Genomic DNA, 22,215 nt, shown 5'->3' with positions numbered 1-22,215 from the left:
GCGCATCCGATAATAGTGGTCAATGAGGCGCCTTTATCCAATATATTAAACAATCCGGAGGCTACGGGTCGTGTCTCCCTTTGGGGAATCGAGCTTTCCCCTCGGGACATCACATACGAAAAGAGAAAAGCAATAAAGTCGTAGATCTTACCAGATTTCATTGCAGAGTGGATGGAGCTACAAAATACGGGACCTCCGGATTTATCGAGAACTTGGACTATGAACTTCGACGGGTCCAAGAGATTAGAGGGAGCTGGAGCAGGCGTGATACTAGTATCACTTCAAGGCGACAAGTTAAAGTATGTCTTACGGATGACGTTTCCAAACGCGTCTAACAATGAAGCAGAATACGAAGCACTTATACATGGGATGAAGATGGCGAAGGCTTGTGGCGCAACTCGATTAAAAATCTTCGGCGACTCACAACTGGTGGCTCAACAAGTCATGAATCAATGCGACGCAGTAAATAATAGTATGATAGCATACAAAGAAGTATATAATGAGCTCGAAAAGCTGTTTGACGGGTGCGAGGTAAATCACATCAGCAGGCTGAGCAATGATGAAGCCGATATTCTTGTAAACATTGGGTCGCAATGTCTCGCAATACCACCTGGCGTTTTCTGGGAAGAGATAGTTGAAAGATCAACCAAGGCAAAGAAACAGCAGAAGAAGGAAAAGGATGAGAAATCCTCGGGGGCTAAAGAAGTACCATCGGAAGAAGAGGAGGAACCTAAGGTAATAATGATGATACATATTCCATGGATGCAGGCGTACATAGCATATATTTCGAGAAAAGAACTACCCGACGATCCAGTTGAAGCAAGGCGAGTTATCAGGCGATCTAAAGCCTTTACTGTGATCAAAGGAGAGTTGTATAAACGAAGTATCTCAGGAGTGTTACAATGATGTGTCACACCCGAGGAAGGAAGGCTAATCCTGAGGGATGTACACGAAGGGGTGTGCGGACACCACGCAAGCAGTCGAGCTATAGCAGCCAAGGTTTTCAGAGCAGGGTTCTATTGTTTAACAGCAATTGAGGATGCAAAGGACATAGTACGCACTTGTGACACGTGCCAAAGGTTTGCCGCAAAATCTCACTCTCCGGCCGCAGAGTTGATGCCAATACCATTGTCATGGCCCTTTGCCCAATGGGGTCTTGATATGGTGGGAAAATTACACAAAGTTTGGCCAGGAGGATACGAGTACATGCTCGTAGCTGTCAACAAGTTCACAAAGTGGATAGAAGCGAAGCCGATAAATTCACCGGATGGAGCGTCTGCAATCAAGTTCGTGAAAAGTATCGTTTTTTTGGTTTGGAGTGCCTCATAGCATTGTCACGGACAATGGTAGTAATTTCACATCCAATAAATTCAAGGCATATTGTGCAGAGGTAGGCATCAAACTACACTTTGCATCAGTTGCGTACCCGTAGACCAACGGTCAAGTCGAAAAAGCCAACGGCATCATCTGCAATGGTATCAAGAAACGCATGCTAACACCATTGGAAAAAGCTCGACATACATGGCCAGAGGAGTTGCCCAGTGTGTTATGGAGTATTCGAACAACACCAAATATGGCGACACAGGAAACTCCGTTTTTTCTGGTCCATGGAGCTGAGGCAGTGCTGCCGATAGAAATAGAACATTACTCTCCGAGAGTAATGGAGTATGACGAAGAAAATTCAAGAAAAGCATTGGAGGACGATGTCGATGCACTCAACGAAGCTCGAGACGAAGTATTGTCACGAGTCACCAAGTACCAGCAAGACCTGAAAAACTACCACAGTCGACGTTTGCGACCAAGATCCTTCCAGGTGGGCGACTTAGTTCTTCGGCTTACACAAAAAAGCCATGAGAAACTTGAGTCGCCCTGGGTTGGCCCTTACATCGTCACAGAAGTAATCGAAGGAGGAGCATACAGAATAAAAGTTAAGAAGACAGGAGTCGCCGAGCCAAATCCTTGGAACGTGGCGCAACTTAGGTGTTTTTACGCCTAAAATCAAAATATAGTCTTCCTTGTAAACATACAATGTACTGAAACGCCCGCGAGTTTTCAGACGCACTCTTTTCCTTTCAGGGCACCGAGTGGGGCTGAAAGGTTTTTAATGAGGCGGGCTCGCGATGTTGCTATATAATAAAGATATTGATGATATACATCTTTTTCGTCGACAGACTCGGGGGCTCACAACCCGCAGTAACAATATATATAACTCTCCGCAAAATACAGTTATTCGCCTTGGCGTAAAAATAGTTTGCAAATCAAAAAAGACATAAGCACTGGCCAATAATAGGCTCGGGGGCTTGATGAAAAGAAAAAACGTATCAAGCTACTTTACAATATAGATTGTGCTTACAACATGTAAAACCTCACCATCAAGAAAAATTCGACAAGGATAAGCAAACTTTCAGTTGCCACCTAGTATATCATCTATATTTACCCTCTCATTGCTTGCAGCACCAGTTCTATGTTCCGCATAGCTACCTCTTACGAAGAATTCTGCGTCTAGCCGAAGCAGTCCATCCATCATCTGTTCTGCTACAGGGGTCACAGCATCATTGATCTTGTCGATGTTCCTCTTCCTCTTCGTCAGCTTGGCCTGGCAATTGGCGACAATTCGAGTCATGTCTAACACTAGTAGGAAAAGCCTCATCAGTGGCGCACGAAAAATGGATTCTGTGGCGCATGGGAGGTGCGCCACAGAAACGTCGCCACAAAAATAAGGTTTCTGTGGCGCACCTGCTCATGCGCCACAGAATTAAGGTTTCTGTGGCGCACGTGTTCTTAGGTGCGCCACAGAAAAGCGTGCGCCACAGAATTGGTTTTTAGTGCGCCACAGAATTTGCTTGTATTATACACGATTTTGTGCTGCCTGCTATACACATACACATGCAGTTTATAGACAGCAATACAGATACACAGATACACAGGTTATATACATCAACATTCAGATATAATATAAATATCATGTACATTGCACAGTATATAACATAGACATCATCATCACATTACTTAGAGCCCGATCGAGATACATATATAGTGGCAAGTGTCAAATGTTTTGCATACAACTCTTAATTCATACAAAATTCACAATTTCGAGATACAAAGTAGTCTTCATCCGGTTCCTCCTTTGCTCCGTCATCTCTACCCACCAGGCTCGCTTGCATCGGGGTCCTTCATCCAGTTCCTACTATGATGAAAATGGAAGAAAGTGAGACCAACAAGTCCGATGCACAAGAGAAATGGAATAAATGCCTCATACATTGTTGGTCAACACAAATATTAACATTCAGGGACGGTGTAAGTGAGACCAAGTCCGATGCACAAGAGATTGATATTTGTGCTATCTTACCAGGCTCACTTACGCCGCCCCCGAGTGTACGGTGACCAAACATTTTAATCATCGGCATTTTGAAAATGTCAAAGCAAATGGAATGACAAAATGGAATAAGTGCCTCATACATTGTTGGTCAACACAAATATTAACATTTAGGGATGGCGTAAGTGAGACCAAGTCCGATGCACAAGAGATTGATATTTGTGCTATCTTACCAGAGCTCACTTACGCCACCCCCAAGTGTACGGTGACCAACATTTTAATCATCGGCATTTTGAAAATACCAAAGCAAATGGAATGACAAGGGCCTCATACTTTGTTGGTCGAAACAAATATTAACATTCCGGGACGGAGTTAGCAAGCCAGGTAGGATGCACAAGAGATTGATATTTGTGCAATCACACGAGGCTCACTAACACCGCCCCTGAGTGTACGGTGACCAAGCATTTTAATCATCGGCATTTTGAAAATCTCAAAGCAAATGGAATGACAAAATGGAATAAGTGCCTCATACATTGTTGGTCAACACAAATATTAACATTTAGGGATGGTGTAAGCGAGGCCGGGTAGGATGCACAAGAGATTGATATTTGTGCTATCTTACCGAGCTCACTTACGCCACCCCGAGTGTACGGTGACCAAACATTTTAATCATCGGCATTTTGAAAATCTCAAAGCAAATGGAATGACAAAATAGAATATGTGCCTCATACATTGTTGGTCAACACAAATACTTTGCGAGAAGGGCCCCCTTTCCCCGGTCGGCGTTCCGTCAACGGGTGCTTGACGACACAACAACGCCGATCCGCATCTCCGGCGCGAGAACCACGCCGGTCCCTCGCTGTCCAGGTGAACGAGTCCTTGATGCAAAGACCGTGCCGGCCTGCCCGGCATTATGCCGGGCCGTGTTGCCGCGCTTCAAGCCGTGTGTCCCGCGCACTGCCGCTGTCGCCTTCTTGCCGGTAAACCAATAGGCTGATCGTTGGAATAAGGAAACCGATGACAGCCGGTCGCAAGATTAAATTGCGATCGGCCGTCATCGGCTTCCTTATTCCAACGATTAGTCTATTCGTTCACCGGGCAAAAGGCGAAGAGTGCGGGCGCATGATCGACACGGCCTGAAGCGCGACAACAGGGGTCGGCATGATGCTAGGGAGGCTGGCACCGTCTTGGCATTAAGGACTCGTTCACGTACCGGACGGCGAGAGAAGAAAAGTGGTGCTGCACCGGAGAGGCATGTCGGCGTTGTTGTCTCATCAAGGACTCGTTCACGGAACGGCGGCCAGAGAAAGGGGGGCTGCGTCTACAAAGTATATTGCGGCGTATAGGTGACCAAACAATTTAATCATCGGCACTAAAATGGAAGAAAGGCCAATGCAATTAAGAAGTAGCTAGTATGAACTAAATGGAATGCCTCATACTTTGTTGGTCGAAACAAATATTAACATCCAGGGATGGAGTAAGTGAGGCCAGGTAGGATGCACAAGATATTGATATTTGTGCCATCACACCAAGCCTCACTTGCTCCACCCCGAGTGTACGAGTGATCGACCAACCATCTAATCATCGACAAGTACAAAAACACCACCAAACCAGCAACCATGGTGACATAAGTCAAGATGCACAAACACACATAGCATGCATGGAGCAGATGCTCCAAAGGGATTATTCATCACTTGGTATATAGACCAAGTGATGCTGGCAAAAGAGAGGCCAATCAAGAACCGATGAAATCCAAGTAAGTGATAGATATGCCTAAACAAGCAACAACACATAGCATATCCCAGCTAACCAGATGAGACAAGTCTTGGTAGCCAACTTAATCACCTAGCACCACCTAGCCTTTTAAAACCATCGTAAACAGTCCTTTTTCTTCAAAGGATACCACAGTGGCATTCATTTACATGATCCCCTACCGTGGATATCTCTATTTTCATCAAAGCCAACAAGAAATAGATCATAAGGCATCAATTAAGGAGGCAACCAGGGACAAAGGCATCAATTGGGGTAATGTTAAAATGTTTGTCTCCATATTTGGGAGAAATTTTTAATATTGGAGTCTAGCTAATGGAAATCAAGAACTAGTCTTGATCTCCAAATGGTGATTAGAGGGAATTTATTCATCTTAAGCAACATTAGGGACAAATGGGATCATGCAAGGGACTTGGGTCATTTGGATCATAAGGCATCAATTAAGGAGGCAACCAGGGGACAAAGGGAAACATTTGATGATCCATTATCATAGGCAACAAAGCGAGCAACTTTTCCCCTCTAATCTAGCTAGAGTCCTTAAAAGAAATCCATCATAAGCATGGTCAAATACACATATATAGCATGGGGCAGATGCTCCAAAGGGATTATATATTCATCACTTGGTAATTTGGAGAGCAAACAAGCGAGTAGCCATAACACTCAATCCAATAATATAGTAATTTGGATCATAGGGCATCAATTAAGGAGGCAACCAGGGACAAAGGGAAACATTTGATGATCCAGATAAGTGCATGACACTTTGAGCTACCAAGAATAAAGGCCAACAAGTGGATAAACATCTCGCTCAACCATTTCTTGCACTAGAGGAAAAGTAACCAACATTGAAACTTGAACAGTCAAGTGACACTACAATCCAATAATATAGTAGCATACCATAAGCTCACAACAATCCATCAAGTAAATCTTCACAAGGATACCACAAGTAGCATAGTAGCATACCATAAGCTCACAAGAATCCATCATTTTCTTCACAAGGATACCACAAGTAGCATACCATAGTAGCATTTCATGCATTTAAATGAACCAGAGTAGCATCAAAACCAACCAAATGTCCAACTAGCAAGCAATACCAAGTGAGCAAGTCTTCATTACCTTGTACAGAGTTCGAGACAAGGATTTATAGAACAAGTACAGAGAGGCGAGAGGCGGATGCATAGACAATTTCTATAAGCATATAGAACACTCCAATTTCTATAAGCATAGACAATTTCATTGTCACATCTTTCTATAAGCATCACTAGCAGCAGCAGCAGCAATGCATATGAACACCATATACAGGTACGGTTCAGAACAATTTCATTGTCACATTGTACAGGTTCAGAACAACATATAGAACAGTCCAATAAGCATCACTAGCGACGAGCAGCAATGCATATGAACACCATATGAAGCAAAACGATTAGGGGCAATGCATCCGAGAGCAACAGCAGCAATACATCCAGAGCGAGCATTTCGTCGAGCACGTTGTGCTCGCGCGGGGGAGGAAGAGGGGGGAGGGGAGGAAGAGGGAGGGAGCTCACCGACGACAACAACAGTTGTGGAGGAGCTCACCGACGACGACGGCAAGGGTGGAGGTCGCGGCGGCTCCTCCACCTTGACGCGACGGCGGCCCCTCCTCGCCGTAGCGGCAGCTTGTGCCTGCAGGTGGCGGGGATGGGAGGAGCGTGGCGGCAGGCGGCCCTCGCGTAGGAAGGCGGCGGCGACGGCGGCGGCGATGGCGACGACCATGGCGGCGCGCGGTGAGGAAAGGGGAGAGGGGAGAGGCGCGCGGTACGGATCGAGAGGTGAACAGGCGTGGGCGGGGGAGGGCACGGGATGATATAGCTAAGTTCCCTTAGTTCCGTGGCGCACCGGAACAAGTGCGCCACGGAATCAACTACTCCACGTGGCGCACCAAAGCAAGTGCGCCACGAAACGAGTAATTTCCGTGGCGCGGCGCGCCGCGTGCGCCACGAAATACGTACACTGATAATTGGGGGTGACAGGTTGTGGGGCCCGCCAAGTTTTTGTGGCGCATGGTCGGCTGCTGCGCCACAAAATTAAGCTGTTTCTGTGGCGCACCTTGCCTGGTGCGCCACAAAATAAATTTTTGTGGCGCATATTTTCTGGTGCGCCACAGAACTAAGGTCCGCCTATAAGAGTTTTCCTACTAGTGTAATTTCGGGTAGCAGACTTGTATCATAATCATGGCAAATCTTGCTCCAGCAGATAGTTGGGCCCGCACAAATTCATGGATTCGAGGGGCATCCCGGAACTTATCCATCAACGCAGGAAGAGTTTCTGGCGTTTTGTTGCGTGGAAACATGGTGGTGTAAACTAAGGACAATGTCCTTGTGCAGAAGTCGAGAAAAATCGCGGACCTGACCCGCGCGATCTTGAAATCTGACGATTTGGCGGGTACGTTCAGGCGTAGCCCAAAAATTAGAACCATGCTCCAGTGCAAGCTTGAGAAGCACATTGGACCGAGCTTCAACACGCTGATCTTCGGCAGCAGTATCCAAAAAAGAACCTATTTCAGCGGAAGCATCAGCGAGGAAGAGAAAATAGTAAGAATAAAATCAAATATGGCCAAGTTTAAGAAGTGTACCCGTCATATCTAAGCTGGAGTCGTTCATCAGTTGAAGCATATACTTTTCCCGTGAAGTAGCTTCGGCGGGCTCAGTAACCGCGGTTTCCTTCAACGCTAGGGCATCCTAAGTTTGTTGAAGAGCAAGTTTTTCCCTTTCAGAAGATCTTCGAGATTGCTCCATTATCACGAGAGATTGTTTCTTCATTGACTGCAGTTGTTGTCGAAGATCATCCAAATCTTCATTCTGTTCAGCACTTGATGAACCTTCAATAAACTCGAGAACGGAGGCTTTTCTCGAGTGGGACGCAGCTGGTAATGCATCCGAAGAACGAGGCACCACGGTATAGTTGTCAAAAACCAACTGGAGAGAAATATTTCGACATCAATAAATCGGCAAGATAGCTTTTTTCATTGATTCATTCAGATATTTACATGGGCATTACAAAAGAGGGTTCCTAATGAACCAATGGGGCAGCTGTCGACAAAGCTACTGCGTCGACATCGAAAATAGAAAAAGAACAAAACAAAAGACAAGAACAGGACGGTCTACTTGACCTCTGGCTTTGTCGAGCTAGGGGAAGGAGTTGGTTTGCATCCAAGGAAGGAGAGGATCTTCTTCGAGTTTGGCTTGGCAGCTTTAATCATAGATTGCCACTTCTTCGTCTCCATCTTCCCGACGTCACCTACCTTCGTCCAATCGACAACTTGTTGGCTTTCGGCAACAAAAGCAATGGTGCCTTCAACGCCAATCTTCAAGCCCTCTTGCCGAAGACCTAGCCCAAGATCTTCTTCAGGGATGAAGTGCTGGGCTAGTGCAGCGAAAGTGTCGGGTTCCTTTTTCTTCGCGAAGAAGTAGGGAAAAAGCCGTGACAGCCCCGACCTAGCGTCAGCAATGCCCTGGCGTGCCTCGTCTCCATGAATTTCAAGGAGGGAGAGCGCGTCGAGAAGGCGATCACCTTCAGGATTCTCAAGATCAAAATCTTGGTGCGTTTTTCCTGCTGAGACAAAATTCAGCTCGTCAACAAATGCGCAAAAAAAGCACGGTTTCCCGAAGAAATCAAAGTGGTTAGAGCACTTACTAACAAAGCGTCGGCTCTGTGACTCCAAGCGAGCGATGATTTCTTCTTCGCGAGCAGACTGCTGAGCTGTTTTTTCGCTCAAGGCATTTTCCGCGTCATGGAGTCTCTTTCGAAGATCCTCGACAGCGGCAGCATCTGATTCAGCCTTTTCGCCAGCTTTTTCACTTTGTTCCAGCTTGCGGGCAAGGTCATCAGCACGCTTATTTGCCTCAGAAAGGGATTCTAGAAAAATAAAGGGTGACACAAGTTACCGCAAAATAGAAGAGGCAAATCTATTCGATGAAATGCAGCAAGCAAAGAATACCTTTCAGCTCATTGGCAAGGTCACGGTACCCGATAAATTGGGTACCGAGACGAACAAATTCCTTCATCGAAGGCTGAAACGTAACACGGAATGAAAAAGGTTGAAGAATTTCGACAACAAAAGAGTTGGAAAATTCGACAGCAAAAAGAAAACAAGAAAGGCACTTACATCATCCATAAGAGGAGTCGTCGAGCTGTCGGTCAGGAGACTTAGCTCTTTTCCTTGATCAGTCCTTGCTCTTTTTGGCGACGGAGCACGGGGGCTCACAACAGGACTGGGATGTCCTATATCATGTTGTGGAGGCGAGGTTTCGTCCGCTTCAGGACGAGTCTCGGAGATAACTAAAGTACGGGACGTGCTCGTTCGACCAGTCACGTCAACAGGAGGATTTTCCTCCTCGTCACCACTATACATCAGGGAAAAATATAAGAAACAAAGACAGGCAAAATTATCGGATGCAAAGGAAAAAAGTTGATAGAACTTACGAGCTGACAAGGGCATCATCGTAAGGGTTGAAGGGTCTGTCCTCCTCTTCGGGTAAAGTTTCCTTGAGAGGGGACTTATTTTTGGAGGTACCGGAATCTGCGGCATCATCCCTCTTCCGCTTGTTCGTTGGAGAAACGGCAGACGGGAGGGAACGCGTAGACTCGGAAGCCTCAGAATCAACTTCTCTTTCAGAGGAAGCCGTGGATTTGTGAGAACCCGCGACTTCGCTCTCAGGGCGAGAAGTACCCTGATTTTCGTCAGCAACGACGGTTCGTTCTTAAACTTCCCCGCCTTCAGAAAGAGGGGGAAGGGAAGATAAAACTTGATGTTTCTACAAAGAAGACAACATATATCGACAATAAGTTACGCTAGGGAGTCAGCAAAAAAGAAGACGATAAATGTTCAAAATAGCAGTCGACAAAATAGCAGTAGGGACAATGGTAGTTTACCTTGGGGAGGGCGTTGGCGCCGCTATACGGCTCCACGCGACAGGTGGATGGAACGGCATCTTTCTTGCTAAGTGAGGAGATTCTTCGGACAAGCTTCTCCAAATCCTTCACTGCAAGATCCTTGGAGAGCCGGTCGACATCTTCCTCGCTAGTATACATCCAGAGGGGGTTCTTGCGAGCCTGCAGAGGCTGCACCCTAATCCTAAGGAAATATGCGGTAATTTGGATACCCGACAGCTCCTTGCCGCGGGTATTTTGGAGCTCGCGGATACGGGACATCAGCGCCTCTATCGCCTTTTTCTCTTCTTCGGTGGCCTCTGCGTCCCAGGAGCGGCGGCGAAGAATTTTGGCACCTCCATCGAAGGGGGCAATGTTATACTCCACCGACTCGGGACATTCTTCGTGGACGTACAACCATCTTTTGCGCCACCCTTGGACGGAGTCGGGGAATTTGACATCAAAGTATTCGACATCAGGGCGAACGCAAATAACAACACCGCCTATGTTGTAGGCGATGTTGTGGGAGCCGTTGCGGCGGAGGCAGAAGATGCGCTTCCACATAGCCCAATTAGGGTGGACTCCGAGGAAACATTCACAAAGAGTGATGAAAATAGAGACATGGAGGATGGAATTGGGAGTCAGCTGATGAAGCTGCAACCCATACACAAAAAGCAAACCGCGGAGGAAATCATGGATGGGAGCAGAAAGGCCGCGGATAAGATGGTCAACGAAGCTAACCCGATATTCTATAGGAGGCGTCGGGTAGCTCTCCTCGCTGGGGAAGCGCAGCGCGTCCTTCTTCTTCATCAGCCCCAGTTTATTCATCAGGTTGATGTCCTGATTGGAAATCTTGGATCTTTCCCACTCCGCCGTTCCCAGATCTTGTGCCGCCATCTTGGATTCAGGAGTGCTGTGCCTGGTGAGTCTTGCGCGTGGTGGCATCAACAATGGCGTAGGCGTGAGTGAGAGTGTGGTTGAGCTCAGGAGGTGCTGGGCGCAATGGGGGATTTTTGGAGAGAGAACAGAGGTGCGGCGCGGCGAAGCGGCGAACAGAGGAGGAAGACGACCCTTTATAGGAAGCGTGCGGGATGACGCACCGTTGGATGGAGAAGTAATGAACTTGATGGATTACACGTGGCCTAAGGGGTAAAATTGTATTTTCACGAGGATGGAATTGGACAGGCGCTACAGCGCGCGTGCCAGAAAAAGTGGAGGACGTGTGCCCCCACTTGCGCAACGTGTCAAATTGCCGTAGGTTTTGGGTCCACCAATCAGTGATAGGATAGACCTCGTGTTTTTCAGATATAGAGGTCGTGGCTAGCGTCAGCATTGATGTCACTGTGACAACGGAAATTCTCGGCAGTGGTGATACGAAGACTGGTCAAAAAAATGCAAGTGATGATACTTTCGAGAGCCTTTGGTCAAATACAAGTTTTTGATCAAATGCTCGGGGGCTACTTTTGAAAAAGGAAATTTCGGGTATGACAAAATAGAAATGGCGAGAGCCTATGATCAAATGCAAGCATTTATCCATAGCCTCGGGGGCTACTCCCATCAGGAGCGCTGGTCGCGCACCCGATAGAAACAAAAACTCAAGAAAAGATGACAATATAGCGACATGATGCGTTAAAGTATTGAGCCTACAACCAAGTACAAGTCCTTGGCTGTAGCCTCGGGGGCTACTCCCATCGGGAACGCTGTTCGTGTGCTCGATGAAATTATAAAGAGTATAATGAGCATATTTCGAGTTATACAAATAACTCTTCATATACTCCCATCGGGAAGACAAGATAAGTCATCCGTTGACTCAATAAAATGTGTTATTCCAGCAGCCGAAAAAGCACTCGAAAATATATTCTCAGAGCGCCTCAGTCGCGAATAATCTCTGAATGCCGCAAAACTCTGCGAAGTTAAGACCCCAGATCCGTTCTGAGCGGCGTGGCACCGTCTCTGACGTCGGTTTGCTACTTTTTTCCGTATCAACAGATACAAAGAAAAATCCTAACGGACGCGTTAGGTACCCGATAAAACATGACTGGGACTCGACAGATGGTAAGACCTTAAGCGGCACATGTTGAGTTAACACCAGTATCCCGAGATCGTGTCCAGGGACGTGATCTTGAAGTAGGTTTTTGCGGATTGCCACTAGAGCAGTTAACTAGTACCTGATCCGTCAGATGAACTTGCCCCAATTACCATTATCCCTGTACAATATATAGTTGTTTATCTAAAGACGTGTGATGGCTTGAAAAAGTTATTCGACGATTATAAAGTTGGAGATTTTCCCTGATTCTTCGATTCAAGCAAAATCTCGGGGGCTACTGACATAGGCATCCCCAATGGGCCTGCCGTAGATGGTACCCGGGGTTTATTGAAGGCCCACAAGTCGAAGAATATGAAGTTCGGAAGCCCAATTAGTATTAAGGAAAAATAGAGTTGTATTAGGGAATAGAGAGACTTGTAACTTTACGGGTTGAACTCAGAGAGTTTCCCCGAATCTGTAATCTTGTGTGACATGGTACCCTCCGCTCCGCCTCCTATATAGGGGGGAGTCGAGGTACAAAGAGGAGATCGAATCCATTGTCAACATAACCTTAGTTTCTTAATCGTCGAGTACTTTTCGGCTGAAACCTTCGAGATCTACTTGCCCTCTACTTCCAACTAAACCCTAGTCTACAATACGTAGGCATTGATAAGTTAATCCCTTGTCACCACCCTATATCTAGTTTCTCCCCCAGATATGGCTATTGGTTGTGCCGCAGAATATGCTGGTTTGGGAGTCAGGTGTGATGGGTCCGGGAGAAATCCTTGGTCTTGTGATCACGGCGGCGGCGAAGCTATCTAGGATCCATTTTCTTTGAGAGGAGCTGCTGAGGGCCCATCCTCCCCTACCCTCGCCCCGGGTGAAAGCCCAAAATCTGCCCGGATTGGATGGTGGCGGCGCCATGGGCGTCTCCTTTGAGGCGCCATATGGGGTACGGCGGTGTAGTGGTGAACGGCGCCATGATGGGTGGGCATCTGTTGGCAATATGGTTGTGGTGTGTCGACAGGAAGGCACAGTCTTGGCCATACTCCTGCCGTCTCTGCTCGGCTTCTTCGAGTTCTGTAGCTATTCCCAAGCTTTCTCTTTTCCTAGAGGCCCGCGTTGAAGTTGTCTGTTGCACCGGTGTGCCCGCCGCAACGAGGAGACCTTGTGACTTGTCCTTCTCTGGTGACCTCTTGAATTGCATCTCTCATGCTTCTAGGCGAACGTCTCGTTCTAGCGAGGAGGACTTCCTCGGCTTCAAGCCGTGTTTTCTTTCTATTCATGTGTGCTTAAGTTTGGTTGTGTTCTAAGCTGTTCACGACACCGTTGTATCCTTGGCTGTAAGGTTTTATTAATTTAAAGCATGGCATTTTTTATATAAAAGATCAAAGGATAACATTAAATCAATAACGTCTTCAACGGCAACATAACACAAGATACTGAACCAGCTTACAAGATCGAACAACACACCCACACAAACAACCGAAGAGGCTACAACCGGGCAAGCGAACAGACGCACGAACATTACGAAGAATGCACGAAATTGAGGCAAGAAGTGGACAGCAATAGTATCGGGCCGGAGATCACCCAAATAGCGAACCAACGAACATGCACTCTGTCGATAGAACTTCCTTGTCGCAGGCAACGCCACCAGAGTCCGACCACCACCAGGAACCGACGTAACTGCCCAAAAACCAACAAGCAGCACAAGGGTAGCTCAACGAGGGAGTAGGGTACGATGCAACCCTTTCCGAAGACCGCCAAGCGAAGATACCACGCCATCCAAAGATACCACACCTCCTCCATACAAGTGTCGGAGAGCCGCACGCTGTGAACTCCAAGGCGACATCTTTAAGAAGATCACGCCTCTAAAGCTCCGCTATCACCTGATCCGGAGATGTTGGATTTTCACCCGGAGCACGTAATTGGACCGAGCGCAGCCACCAGAATGCCTACAAGAAGGGAACTTCAAGCCCATAGTACGATCCCGCTCGATTACTAGCTCCGTCCTTTCTTTTTAAGCTTCTTACGGCTTCGAAACAAGTCCGCCTCGGCATATGATTCCGTTGTTATCACAGGATCTACAAACTCGCACTCAAACTGAAACACAGATCAAAACGAGAGAGAGAGAGAGAGAGAGAGAGAGAGAGAGAGAGAGAGAGAGAGAGAGAGAGAGAGAGAGAGAGAGAGAGAGAGAGAGAGAGAGAGAGAGAGAGAGAGAGAGAGAGAGAGAGAGAGAGAGAGAGAGAGAGAGAGAGAGAGAGAGAGAGAGAGAGAGAGAGAGAGAGAGAGAGAGAGAGAGAGAGAGAGAGAGAGAGAGAGAGAGAGAGAGAGAGAGAGAGAGAGAGAGAGAGAGAGAGAGAGAGAGAGAGAGAGAGAGAGAGAGAGAGAGAGAGAGAGAGAGAGAGAGAGAGAGAGAGAGAGAGAGAGAGAGAGAGAGAGAGAGAGAGAGAGAGAGAGAGAGAGAGAGAGAGAGAGAGAGAGAGAGAGAGAGAGAGAGAGAGAGAGAGAGAGAGAGAGAGAGAGAGAGAGAGAGAGAGAGAGAGAGAGAGAGAGAGAGAGAGAGAGAGAGAGAGAGAGAGAGAGAGAGAGAGAGAGAGAGAGAGAGAGAGAGAGAGAGAGAGAGAGAGAGAGAGAGAGAGAGAGAGAGAGAGAGAGAGAGAGAGAGAGAGAGAGAGAGAGAGAGGGGGACACAAGTGTTTTTGGCGTTGCGTATCAACCTGCATCTTTTCTGCTTTCTTCCTTTTATTCAGTTACAGGGTAAACGGCCACCAACGGCCTGAGTAAAACACGCTCCACGATCCAGAATAATCATGCCATCCCACGATCAAACCGTGAAGTGCGTAGATTACTTTCTAACTCGTGTTTCTGCCATGCCATGCCATCCCATATGCCAAAACAAGCGTCAAGTCTAACACTGCTAACTGAAACTAAGCTAGCAACAGGAAACTGAATCCTAAACGAAACAGTGAATTGCACAAGGCTTTATTCAACATTCACTCCCTAAGCCTTTTGCATCTTCTCGATCTCTATCATCCCGATCTTGGCTCGCTGTTCCTGAAGTTTGCCACGCCCAAGTGCCTTGGTGAGCACATCGGCAAGCTGTTCTTCTGATCTGATGAACTCGATCTCCACCTTCCCGTTCTCCACACATTCCCGAATAAAATAATACCTGATTTTTCGATAAAGTTTACTTCAGTCGTTTTTTTGGGTCTGATACAAATGTGTTTACTTCAGTCGTGGAAGACGGGATTCTTGCTCAGTGAAATTGCGGATATGTTATACACGTTGAGCACCATTGCCTTGGCTTCTTCTACCTTGATTTTGCCCTAACATACGAGCAAGCCAAATTCCCTAACATGCTGCTGTGGTTGCTGCAACATATTCAGCTTCACATGAAGAAATTGCCAGTATCTTCTGCTTTTGTGACTGCCAACTCACCAGGTTGCTCCCAAGGAAAACCATGATACCGGTGGTGCTCCTGCGCGTGTCTATGTCGCCGCCCAGATCACTGTCACTGTAGCCGATCAGAGGCGCGCCATTGTTTCCGCGGGAGTAGTGCACTCCACACTGCGATGTCCCAGCCACATACCGAAGAATGTGCTTGACTGCAGCCATATGTTCTTGTGTCTTGTGTCGGCTGCTCCATGAACCGTGACACAAATCCCACGCTGAATGAGAGATTTGGCCGAGTGTGCACGAGATAGTGCAGTATACGCACGACGCTGCGATACTCAGTGGTGTCCACTGGCTGCGCTGAGCTCACCCTACTTAGCTTGAACCGAGGCTTCATCGGGACATGACATGGCTTGCAGCCCACCATGCCACTCCTCTCAAGGATCTTGACAGCATAACCTGACTGACAGAGATCAATACCGCCACTATGCTGATGTACCTCAATGCCCAGATAGTAGTTGAGCTTGCCCAGATCACTCATTTCAAACAGTGCCTTCATCACGTTCATATGATGAGCTGTCCAGCCTGCTTGTGCCGCTAGAGCTAGAAGGAGTCGCACTGATTCAAGTCTTGCCACTGGCGCGAACACCTCGTCATAGTCCACGCCTTGTCTCTGCACGTACCCTTTTGCGACCAATCTCGCCTTGTGCTTGATCACTGCGCCACTGGCATCCTTTTTCACCATGTAAACCCGCTTCAAATCGATGGGTCGGTGACCATGAGGAAGCTCCGTCAGGGACCAGGTGTGATTGGCCTCGATGCATGCCATTTCTTCAGCCATAGCATGCCTCCAGCACGAGTGTTCTTCAGCTTCGGTGAAGGAGCCAGGCTCTTCTCCGAAAGCCAGGTGCAGGTGCAGCTCATAGTTGGGATCTTCGTCGACATCGTCGATCTCTGGTGATTGTGGTGTGAGCGGCGTTGCTGGCTCATGTGGCTCCTCTTCCAGGTAACGGCGGTTGGGGACCACGATTCCGTCTCAGCCCCGTGTCTGCACGGGGTGTAGGGGTGTCGGTGCACCAGACACCACCGGTGTGCCTGCAGATTGAGAGCCACTTGCTGATGCTTCTGACAAGCAACTCGAGCCAGCACTCCCTTTTGTTGGCGTGGGTGGCGTGGGCGAGGACGGCATTGGTGGCGTGGGCGCGTTGCTCCTCTCAGGGGAGCTTGGCGACGGAGGAGCAGGCGTGTTCGCGGGCGGTGTAGGGACAGCTTGTGGGAATGCCCCGCCAGATATCACTGAGAGTGGATCGATGACGAAAGACATGTCAGATGATGTCTCCTCCACGCCTGCCCAGTTCCAGGGGCGGTGCTCGTCGAAGACCACGGCGCGCGATACATGCACCAGTCTGCCGACGGGATCGTACAAGCGATATGCTTTGCTCCCTGGTTCATAGCCAAAGAACGCCATTGCCTTGCTCCTGTCGTCCAGCTTGTTCAGGTGTGGATGTGTGTCCTTGGCATGAGCGGTGCAGCCAAAGACACGCAGGAAATCCACACTCGGCTTCCGCCCGCTCCAAGCTTCGTATGGCGTCTTGCCCTGCACGTTCCTTGTGTATGCGCGGTTGAGGACGAAGACGGCGGTAGACACCGCTTCTCCCCAGTACTGCATTGGGACGCCCATGGCCTTGAGCATGCATCTTGCCGTGCCCACCACTGTTTGGTTTCGGCGTTCCACCACGCCGTTCTATTGAGGTGTGTACGGTGCGGTGAGATGCTGCTGGACACCAAGGTCGGTGAGGTACGAGGCGAAGTCCTTGGAGTTGAACTCGCCGCCGCGATCACTCCTGAACGTCCGCAGCTTCTTCCCAGTCTCGCGCTCCACGTGTGCCTGAAACCGACGAATAGCCTGTGTGGCCTCGTCCTTGCTCTGCAACAGGACCAACCACATGAACATGCTATGGTCATCAACCAGAAGAAGGAAATACTTCTTTCCTCCCGGAGTTGCAGGTGTTGACCGGCTAGACGGAGAAATCAGGAATCATGCATGTAAAACGTAAAAAGGAAGGAGCCCCCAAAAATTGATCAGCCGGCTAGACTGAGAAATCACATACCATGCATATATATAGGTGTGTCTATGTCTCAGTTGACTGAAATTTTCTTAAGTCTCAGTCAACTCAGAAAAACTGCAATCGCAGCTTCAAAGAAAGTCAGACTCGATCCAGTCAGCACATTTCTGACAGAAAAGTGCAATTGCACTTTTTTAACAGAAAAGTGCAACTCAAGTACTTTTTTTTGTAAGTGACTTAGACTTAAGAAAATCTCAGTTGACTGAGACATAGCAAAACAATCCAGCCCATTTTTTTAGGGTGGGGCAGACCTTACTTGGGCTGGGATTTTTTATTTTTCCCTTTATTTTCTACATAGTCATATGGGCTGAGCCAAATCTTAGGGTGGGGCTAGCCACACTGTTGGCTCCGCCACTGGGTGTGACTGGACCACATAGGTCGCCATGAACCATTTCGAGCGGCTCCATGGCTCGGAACATCGCCATCTAGGGAAATGGAGATCGATGCCGCTTCCCGACCAAGCAGGCGTCGCACACATGCTCGACTTGTTCGATGAGAGGGAGGCCGCGGACCATGTTCTGTCGCGCCAGCCTTGCGAACCGATCAAAGTGCAGGTGGCCGAACCTTGCATGCCAGCGCCATGCATCCTCCGTGGAGTGCGCCGCAAGGCACACCGGTTTGACGAGCTCGAGCCGGATGATGTAGAGGCGACTTCGTGCACGCGGAACTCTGGCAACGATGCGCTGCTTCCGGTCGCGCACGGTCATGAAACCGTCCTTGACAAGGGTTGGCCACCCAATCTCGTCGAGTTGGCCGATGGAGAGGATGTTGCTCTTGAGCCATGGGATCCAGTATACCTACGTCAGCGCGGGGTGTTCGTCTCCAGAGATGGCGAACAGAACCGTCCCACGTCCATGGATCGCCACGAGTGAGCCGTCCCCCAAACTTCACAGTGCTTGACACTCTTTTGTCCAGCTCAGCGAAAGCAGCCGCGTCACCGGTCATATGGTTGGATGCACCGGTGTCGAGGTACCAGGCGGCGTCAACGTCGCTGGGGTTCCGTCGGAGCACGGCTCGCGAACGCTCTTCGTTCAAGAAGACGTGGTCACCAGCCTCGAGGTGAGCAGCTGATGCCCTTGGTGACGCAGCGCTTGCTGTCACCGTCAGGGACACCTCCCTGACCATCAGAAGGCTTGGATCAGCGTCGTTGGCGGCGGCCTGAGCCTATGCAAGGTGCACCTCCTCTCGCTTCTTCTTACGACATTCACGCACCCAGTCCTGCGATGCCGCAATAGTGACACTTGTCGCGGTCACCGTCTGCGCCCTTGTTCCCGTTGGCGTCAGTACCGGCGGTCGCCTTCCCCCTTCCGTTGTTGTTCCCGCCACGGTTGCGGTCGCGCCCTTTTCCGCCATGTTGTCCACTAGAGGAGCCACTCCCGCCGGCGCCATTGTTCGTGTTGCGTTTCTAGCGTGCTCGCCACTCGTCTCTGTTAGAAGGAGGCGACCACCCGCATCAGCCTCTGGTGCGCCGCGTCCTTCAGACGCAGCGATGCGCCCTGTCAGTTCCTTGATGGTCGGGTTTCGATCGAGCACGCCATCTCTGCGTACTGCCCTGGAACCACACGGAGGAATTTCTGCACTTCCTTGAGCTCGTCAATGTCGTCGCCCAGCAATTGCAGTTCGCTGACGATGCTCGAGACCCGCAGGGAGAAATCCTCGAGTGCCTCACCGTTCTTGAACACGAGATTCTCGAACTCCTTCCGCAGCTTCTGTCGACGCGCATCATACAGAAACCTTATGACATGCGAACCAATTTTTTGTAATAGTAGACACACATCATGTACATGTTGACGGGAAATTCTTTATTGAAGTATGCATCAATTTACTGTCACCAGATCATACACAGCAAGAATGCTCCAAGGTTACCACTTACCCTAACCACAACTCTAGCTTTGCGAATTAAATTACCCTGCAAATTTTGTGCTCACTTGAACAACCTAGTCATCAAAATGAATTTCGCTACTCTGTAAAAGGTGGCAACCCCCATTCGGTCGGATTGAAATCCAACAGGGAACTGAGAACTTGGTCAGCTTGTTTGTGGTATGAAACATCCAGCCTCGGATCTGGGACCATCACCGCATACCTGCAAATAAACAAATAGTTTCAGTTTTTACATTGTAGCAAAAATGCAGTTGTTTGCGCAGATGTAACTGTAGTCGCCACTTACATTCCAGCATTCTTAGCTGCTCCTACACCTGATGGTGCATCTTCAAATACCAAGCAGTTACTGGGTTCTACATTACCCTAAGAAATGAAATACAAAGCAACTGCATCAGGGCGAGAAAGAGGTCGCACAGTGTCTTGAAGGAAGTAGTGATTACAAGAGTTCTGCAATGATAATTCTAGTACAGTACCTCAAACCTCCTCATGGCAGCAAGGAAAATATCAGGAGATGGCTTGCTAGCCTTCACCTCTGGATCATCCCCCATGACAACGTGATGCATCAGGGCAAACATTTCCTGGTGGTTCTGTGTCTTCAGTGCAAAATGACGTTTATGGGATCTGAAGATACCATAAAGAAAAAACAAATAAATTTTGTACACGAGTCAAAATTAGTAAGGAACTAAGATCAATGAAGAAAAAGCGCAGCGCACAAAATGAAGGCGAAATGATTAATTTAGAGAAATTACCCTGTCGCAACACAGATAGGTATTTTGTTTGCATGGAGATGATGAATCAAGCGTAGCACCCCTGCAAGGTGAATGATTTCATATACCCATGATTAGCAATATCATATGCATATATTTAACCAGGCATACTAAGTCATTTATGTGCCAAAACCAGTTCAAATAAACAAGAAAAGACAACCGCAATGACACATCTAATTTAGCAGTGAGTAAGAAAGCCAATGGTGTTCAAATACTGATTTTTCACTTCCAACGGAGAGAGATTCTTTTGGTTTGTTCAGTTAGTGATTACATCTGATTATTAACTTGAAGTTCTTGTGATTATATCAACTGAAGATTGGTTTTAATGCTAAATGGTTACGAAATAAAGAACAACCAGAACTAAGTCCCTCAAATTCCATTCAATTTCCGTTCCTTTCAACCCTAAAATTAAGACAGGGGTGATAACATACTGCTTTAAAATTTAAATCAGATGTACACGCAAAGTGAGTTGTCAAGCCATTCCACTGATACTTCCAGTTCCTTATTTTGCTGTCCTGTGACATTAAACAAGCAATTACAGCTGCGGATTACAGTACTTTTAGAGCAACCTGCTGATTACATTAACCTGGAAAGTTCTTTCTACAGCTCAAATTCCTTTCATTTGTGTACTTTTGGTCTAGCAAGCTATCAACACAATGAATGAACTGTGAACATAGTGCTCCTACAATCAATCAGGACAAGTGACAAAGTTTGACAGAAATACACAACACACGGGTATCGTTACAAGGGGAGACACAAATAAACAAGCAAGCCGTACTCACCAGGCAGGATGGTGCAAGAGGGGAAGAGCTCCTGCAGCATGCTCTCGCGCTCCTCGAGGAACTGCTCCGGAGTGAGCAGGCCGGTGAGGCCGCACTCGTCAACAAAGATGCGCGCCGACTCCGTGGCCTTCTTGCCCATCATCTTGGCCTTGAGGGACCAGTCGAACACCTTGCCGTACCTCGCGAGGATTTTCTCCTGCACCTCCGTGTAGAACCCCTCCGTGTCTGCACCCGTCCACACCAAACGAAACACAGTCAGTGTTAAACCACCATGAGTCCATGACATTGAGCATCGGGCAAACGGACATCCCCAGATAATAGGGGAGAAATAATCGAGCAATGGCCGAGAAGCTATCAAATCCAGCCATCCAGGAAGCTATCCACAACCCAAGAACCAGCAGCCTGGAAGCCAAGAAGCAAGCGAGCAAGTAGATACCTAGGAGAAGCCCGTCCATGTCGAAGATGACGTGCGTGACGGTGGCCCTGGGTGCCGGCACCGGCGCCGGCGCTGCCTGCCCCTCGCCGGAGTCTACCGATGCCATTGGCGCGCGAGAGAGATCTGGGGAATTTCTGTGCGAATCTCGCCTGACCGGTGTACCCGTACACGTGCTCGCGAGAGCGGCGTCCGTCCGGTGCCCACCAAGGTAATAGGCCTCAGAATATCATGGGCCGGGCAGGGCTGAACTCGCTACAGCCCTACCTCATTGAAGATCATGGACATGGGCCACACGGCCTCGTACGGTTCTTAATTTTGGCCCATGGATTTCGAAGCGATGGGTCCGGCCTGGAACCTCTTCCTTCACGCCTGCTAGATCAATGTACGGTTGGATCGTTCTAAAAAAAAGCTTGGATCGATTACCATTACTTCGTGCACGTGCAATGCACGTCTTGTCCTATGTCATAAAAACATATATTGTGATCTTCTATCAGGTATTTTACCGAGCCATTTATACATAAGAGGTGTGAGGGTGCCTAAAACACAAAATCCACACTTACATAAAATTTACAATCACATAAATATATTTAGAATTATTTGTAAAAATACTTAAAAACATAAACTAAGCAACAATATGTAGTATGTTTCTTCTTGAAGGTCCATCTATGTATTCTTGATACATGGCGAAATATGAATGACAGATAAAATAACTAAGCAACATTGTATATTCTATTTATTCGCGGATGATGGTTCTTTCTTGAAGGTCCACTTTTTTATGCGATCAATAAGGCTTCGTGCAATGGCTGG

At 48.1% G+C, this 22,215-nt stretch overlaps 1 protein-coding gene across 1 annotated transcript; it reads right to left on the bottom strand.

Moving 5' to 3' along the window:
* Positions 1-19,327: 19,327 nt before the first annotated feature.
* LOC124682827 ((DL)-glycerol-3-phosphatase 2-like) lies at positions 19,328-21,529 on the bottom strand. Its single transcript, XM_047217438.1, has 6 exons — positions 21,409-21,529; positions 20,973-21,197; positions 20,173-20,233; positions 19,897-20,044; positions 19,710-19,786; positions 19,328-19,625 (listed from the first exon to the last, which is right to left on the bottom strand). The coding sequence occupies exons 1-6, from the start codon at positions 21,512-21,514 to the stop codon at positions 19,502-19,504; spliced, it is 741 nt and encodes a 246-aa protein (XP_047073394.1). The 5' UTR covers positions 21,515-21,529; the 3' UTR covers positions 19,328-19,501.
* Between the last annotated feature and the right edge of the window lie 686 nt (positions 21,530-22,215).

Source organism: Lolium rigidum, chromosome 1 (genome assembly GCF_022539505.1).
Source record: "Lolium rigidum isolate FL_2022 chromosome 1, APGP_CSIRO_Lrig_0.1, whole genome shotgun sequence".
NCBI classification, from domain to species: Eukaryota; Viridiplantae; Streptophyta; class Magnoliopsida; order Poales; family Poaceae; genus Lolium; species Lolium rigidum.
This window is presented reverse-complemented; position numbering and strand designations above follow the sequence as displayed.

Bases quoted from the DNA above. Each gene is read 5' to 3' on its own strand.
- LOC124682827 (XM_047217438.1), bottom strand. From the start codon at position 21,514: ATGGCATCGGTAGACTCCGGCGAGGGGCAGGCAGCGCCGGCGCCGGTG. The intron at 21,198-21,408 runs GTATCTACTTGC...GGACGGGTGCAG, and splicing joins CATGGACGGGCTTCTCCTAG to ACACGGAGGGGTTCTACACG. The intron at 19,787-19,896 runs GTACTGTACTAG...TTCATTTCTTAG, and splicing joins CTGCCATGAGGAGGTTTGAG to GGTAATGTAGAACCCAGTAA.